This window comes from Otolemur garnettii, unplaced genomic scaffold (genome assembly GCF_000181295.1).
Source record: "Otolemur garnettii isolate 467f Iridium unplaced genomic scaffold, OtoGar3 scaffold00198, whole genome shotgun sequence".
In the NCBI taxonomy this organism is placed as follows: Eukaryota; Metazoa; Chordata; class Mammalia; order Primates; family Galagidae; genus Otolemur; species Otolemur garnettii.
In genome coordinates this window covers 2,264,533-2,270,318 of record NW_003852593.1, presented here as the reverse complement: position 1 = coordinate 2,270,318, position 5,786 = coordinate 2,264,533, and the positions used below count along the sequence as shown (strand labels likewise).

Genomic DNA, 5,786 nt, shown 5'->3' with positions numbered 1-5,786 from the left:
AGTAAGACCCAAAGCCCGTTTCTGAAATTGTACAGCAGACCTGGGGCTGACTTCAGTCATTCATTCATTCTTTCTTTCAGTCAATCAACTGAAGAGGTGAGACCACCAAGGCCCTATCAGCTCATGCAGACCAGCCTGAGCAAGAGCAAACCATGATCCCATCTCTACTAAAAATGAAAAACTGAGGCAAGAGGATCACTTGAGCCCAAGAGTTTGAGGTTGCTATGAGCTATGATGCAATAGCACTCTTGAGGGTGAAAAAGTGAGACTCTGTCTCAAAAAAAAAATTCAAATTTCCAAGCTGCAGATAATTTCTATGATTGTATGAATTTTACTAGAACACAAAAAATGAAACTGTTTCTGATTTTCTTTCCTGATCAATTTTCTCTGCTTATTTTTCTTTTTTGTTTAGTTTTGGGTTTGGGTTTTTTGTTTTTGTTGTGTTTTATTTGAAGATCTAGGCAGTACAAGTGTTTTTTATAACATGAATGAATTGTATCATGCTGATGTCAGAGCTTTCAGTGTACCTGCCCCAGAATAGTGTACATTTTGTTACCCAGCCACACTTTTGTCCCCCCTTCCCTCTTCTTAGTCTTCAGTGACACACCACTTCATGACCATATACTCCATATACCTTGTTTAGCTCCACCTTATATCAGTGAGAACCTGTGGTGTGTGTTTTTCCACTCCTGAGATACTTCACTTAGGACAATGGTCTCCAGTCCTTCCAAGTCAATGCAAAAGACATTATTTTGTTCCTTATGATGGCTGAGTAGTACTCCATGCTGTATATACACCTCATTTTCTTTATCCACTCACCAGTTTGTGGGCACTTAGGTTGGTTTCTTATCTCTGTAATTCTGAATTGTGCTGTGATGAACTTATAAGTGTAAGTTGTCATTTTAATGTAATGACTTATTCTCCTTTGGGTAGGTACCTGGTAGTGGGATTGCTGGATTGAAGGGTAGGCCTACTGATAAATGTGAAATAAGCCTCCTACCTAGAACTCCATTTTCACTGGAATATATAATTCATACTGAAGGGAAATAATTCAAGGACAATGAATGTAAGAAAGCCTTAGGTGTAGCTTGGCTCTTACTCAACCATGCTGGCAAAATGCCTTATAAATTCCACAAATCTGAAAAGAACCAAAATCTTTATTCAAGAGTGAAACTGATTGACTTAACATCCAAGAATTAACAAATAAGCACACAAAAAATTGTTAAAACCTTTAGGGAGATGTCTCCACTGAACCAAAGAAATGATCAAAGGAAGACCATATCCCTCAGATAATGAATGTGGAAAATCCCCTTTAGAAGTCAGACCTTCGTATTCATCAGAGAATTTGGACAGGAGGGAAACCTCATGACTGTATTAAATATGATAACACCTTTAGTAACAGAGGCTGTCTCATTGTGCACAAGATGGTTCATGTTGTAGAGAAAACCTACAACTGAACTGAAAATGAGAAATCTCACAAGAGGACAAGACAACTTGGCATCCATCTGAGAATTCCTAGCAGATAGGTAGGAATAAATGTGGGAAGTGTTTGGAAGTCTTCCACAGGAAGCCAGAAAACTCATGCTCCAGAGAAATCCGCCTAAATCCAGTTATGGAAATGCCTTTACTAAAAAATCATTCTAACAAGTAGGAAAAACCACAAAAATATTAAAAATGTGGAAACATTTTCAACTAGAAGTCAAACCTCATTGTACATCAGAGAATTCATACCGGGAGAAACACTAAGATAACAATAAATGGAGAGAAATCTTCAGAGTTCACTGACTCAAAGGTCCCCCATAAAGAACCCTATAAAAGCACTAATGTGGGGAAGCCTTCAGCAAGAAAACACACCTCATTACACATCAAAGACCCCACAGAGGAGAGAAGCCCTATGAAATGATGAACTTTGGAAGGCGTTCGGCAGTGTATGAAACTTCATAACTCACACTGTGGAGAAGACTAGGATTGCAACATATGAGGAGGATCAGTGATGCAACAATGGTTCCTGAGAAGCAACCCTGTTAACTTAAAAACACAGAAACACTTAGTCCCGAGGTCAAGGTTCATTTTGCACCAAAGACTCTGTCTAGGGAAGTCTCTGCATTGTGTAAAGCATCCTGCACCCTCAAAATTAGCTTCAGACATTACACACTAGAGACTTAATACTGATTTAAGTACTGATTTAAAAAACTATCAATTTGACAAATTAAAATTCCACCCCCAGGGAAACAAAATTCCAAGAGGAAAACCACACTTTTTATAAAAAGGATGAATGAGAAAGAACATCCGTGGAGCTGTGGTCCAGAATCTCACTCTCCTCATGCTGAAAGGCCTCATGCTGGTCTTTCAAAGCGGACTTCCCAGTAAACACAGGGAACAGACAATTCTTACAGTCACCCTAAGTTATACACTTGGAAGTGATCCTCATGTGCTGCCTCCTCCCATCTCTGTTCCCAACCTTGGGATCCTGAACACGGCCTCCACAGGCATCAGAGGGTAGAAATGCCACCATGTCCCTGTATTCTTACACCGCTCACCCACACAGGTGTATATGAGTGTCTGACAGGTGGAGAATACATACGTTCATGGTGTGTACATGGGGGAGGAACACAGTTGTTTTTCCCCCAAGTTCAACCTTCCTCAATCCCAGGGGAAAAGACCTTGGCATGAGGAGCCTCACGTGGTGCACCCAGGTCCTCAGCTCATGGAAGCTGCCTGCTGTTCCCGGGTCTCACCTACGGTCTGTCCCTCTGTCAGCACCACAGCCTGTGTCAGTCCCTAGTGCGAACTCGTAAGTCTCCTCTTGTTAACACAAAGTGGAGGCCTCCTCCAAGCCTTCCTTTCACTCTGGGGTCTGGAGGTTCCTGCACACTGTACAGCCCCCGAGTGTAGTGGTTGGTCAGGGGGCAGCCTGAGCCAGTTGAGCCCGGGCCTGCATCGTAATCACTAAGCTTCAGACCAGAGAGGGTAACCAGCCCTCTCCAGCAGAGGAAGAGCCTGCAATGGCTGTTTCCCACCATGGGCAGCAAGTCTGGTCCGCAGTCAGGAAGGATGCTGCTGCTGACATGCATAGAAAAGAGGGGTCAGTGACCTCGAGGCCAGCCCTGTCCATGGCAGGCATGGTCTTCACGGACGCCTGCCTTGACAGCTCTCAGTGGACCTGGCCTCCTCAGAGCTCCCGCAGAGAAAAGAAACGAGGAGAGGGGGCAGCTAGGCCCATCCCTGCCCGACCTGCTACTTGGAGTCTTCTGCGCCCTCGCCCTTGGGGGAAGCTGCCACTGTGGAGGTTGTCTTGAGGCTCCGCTTCCGCTTCTGCACATTCTGCTCCGGATGGAACAGGATGACGTAGGTTTTGGGTACGTACAGCATGCCGAGGGACACCGATGCACTCAGGCTCAAGGACACAGTCAGGGTCATTGTTTGGATGTAGATCTAAGCCATGGAGAAGGGAAGGGTGGACTCAGCCCTGTTCTCTCCCTCCCCTAGCCCCACAGGGTCCTGGCCACAGAGACTGGAGGGGAAGGGGAACAAACACTTTGAAAAGTTCGCTAGTGTGAGCAAAGGCCTGGAGGCACAAGGAGCTGGCATGAGAAGCCAGAGGGCACCAAGTGGCAAGTATGAGTCAGCAATGATGGGGCTATTAACAGTGGCACCTAGGGAGACAGTCCCTATGTCTGAAGGGGCTAGAGCCCATTAACGAGTGAACAAGCATGTTTTCAGATATGCAAATGATGAATGAACAGAATGAAGAAGGCAGTGGACAAGCAAGTGGGTGGCACACACGCACAGACAATTGTCCTGCTGCACACATGACCAAATGGCCCAGTAAGTGGACTGACAGGCTCACGTCAGCTGGTACAAAGCAGGTGATGAAATCAGATTCACAAAACGAGAAGGGTGGGAGTTGGGCAGAGTGGTTAGAACAGAGGAGGCCCAGGCAGGGGCACAGCAAGTAACAAAGGTATGGACGAGTGTTTACACACACAAATCAATCAGCCAGCCAAGCCACCATGCCAATAATCACGTGTGCAAATGGGCAGGCGGCTCCAGGAAGAGTGGAGCCCTCCAGTGGACAGCAGGAAACAAGCAGTTACCTTCTCGGCCGACTGGGCAGTGCCAAAGAAGATGGGCACGAAGGCCAGCCAGATGATGCAGGTGGTGTACATGGTGAAGCCGATGGGCTTGGCCTCATTGAAGGTCTCAGGCACACCACGGGCCTTGATGGCGTACACTGTGCACGTGACCATGAGCAGGAGGCTGTAGCCCAGGCAGCCAATCAGGGACAGATCCGACATGTCGCACTTGAGCACCCCGCGGGCCTGCTCCGGGTCCACCGTGCGCTGCTCCTCATAGTCGATCACGCTGTGTGGGGGCTGGGCCCCCATCCACGCTATCACCCCCACCACCTGCAGGAGCCAGCATCACCTCAGACACACAGCTCTGTCCCAGGGTGAGCCCCTCCTGCCCCCCAGGTCTCTGACAGGTTAGGGTCCCTGGAGGCCCCCCGAACTGCTGAGTGGGATGCTCTGGCCTGAGAGCCGCGATGGAGAGAGGAGGGCGGACCAGGAGGGGTTCGCCAGGGTAGAGACCTGTGGTCAGGCAGGTGGGGAGACAGGCAGCTGTGGCAGGGAGTAAACCAAATGTCCTCTCCCTGTATTTTAACAAGCACCATTTACTGAGCCCCTCCTATGTGTGAGGGCTGCAGGGAGAAGCTCTGGACTCATGGCCCTAAACACATCATTCCTCTGGCGTCCACTTTTCCATCTACACATTGGAAACCAGCTGGTACAGGTATCACCAATCAAGGCCAGGCCCAGAGAGACGTACCCTCCTCACAACTGCCAGGTGGGCACTGTTAGCTCCATTCTGTAGGTGAGGAAATGTCAGTTTGATCTTATCTAGCAACACAGCAAACCTAGTTCCTGAGGACTCCCTTCCTCCTCCAAATCCAGAGAACTGAACAAAATAAAATGCCATATGTGTGACTGCATCGCAGATCACAGGCAAGAGAAACAAAGGAGGCTCTCAATGGAAAGGGGAAGAAAGTGAGCTGATGCCTGTGGGCCTGAGACATCAGAGTCAGAACAGGCCTCTATAGGGAAGGAGACAGAGTCTCAGTTCCCTCAGAGGCGGAGAGACAAGACGTGGAGCAGAGGGAACCTGGAGAGCAGGAACTGACATTTGCATACAGTGGGGGAAGGCTGCCCCATACATTCCTACAGGTCATCCACTGCACCACAGTGCCTGATCAGAGGAGGAGAGGGGACTGAATCTGGCTGTGCCCCTGCAGCAGGGCTGTGTGGTCCTGCAGGGGAGGATGCGGGGATCATCTGTCCACCCAGGAGAAGCAGCTCTGCAACTCTCCCACGGGCAGCAAGCCTGTGAAGTGGGGACTAAAAAAGTGAACTCCATGGAAGGCAGCATGGAAATTAATATTAGAACATGGCTCTGGGTGGAAAGAGTCACTAAAACCCAGGCCCATGATGCCTAGCAGCATCCAAAACATGTCCCCACTGAGTCTGCAGCTCACGAGGCTGATAAGGAATTTGCCTGCCAAACGTGTAATGAACTCCAGCCGCATAACAGAAAGCGAACAAGGGATGGGGACAGGCGGGTCCCAGAAGAGGCAGCCCCTCGGGCCACATGCACCAGTATGAAGTGTGGGAGACATTTCATGTCCATTGTGCCTTTCTGTAAGATCCATTCCATATGGGGGGAGATGCAGTGTGTGAGTGGGCCAGGTGAAGGATGCATGTAGTCTGAACAAACACCTCCCCAAGTGT

At 48.6% G+C, this 5,786-nt stretch overlaps 2 protein-coding genes across 2 annotated transcripts in view; one reads left to right on the top strand and one right to left on the bottom strand.

Moving 5' to 3' along the window:
- The window catches only part of ZNF454 (zinc finger protein 454), a 19,500-nt gene extending 19,301 nt beyond the window's left edge, over window positions 1–199 (top strand). Inside the window, exon 5 of the mRNA XM_023507717.1 lies at window positions 81–199. Within this exon, the coding sequence (XP_023363485.1) occupies window positions 81–92 (12 nt within the window). The 3' untranslated portion in view covers window positions 93–199. The remainder of the gene's footprint in view (window positions 1–80) is intronic.
- A 3,038-nt stretch (window positions 200–3,237) lies between these two features.
- GRM6 (glutamate metabotropic receptor 6) overlaps window positions 3,238–5,786 on the bottom strand; it is an 11,348-nt gene continuing 8,799 nt past the window's right edge. Inside the window, exons 9-10 of the mRNA XM_003801140.1 lie at window positions 4,098–4,409; window positions 3,238–3,435 (exon numbers count right to left, since the gene is read on the bottom strand). Coding sequence (XP_003801188.1) covers window positions 3,238–3,435; window positions 4,098–4,409 — 510 coding nt within the window. The remainder of the gene's footprint in view (window positions 3,436–4,097; window positions 4,410–5,786) is intronic.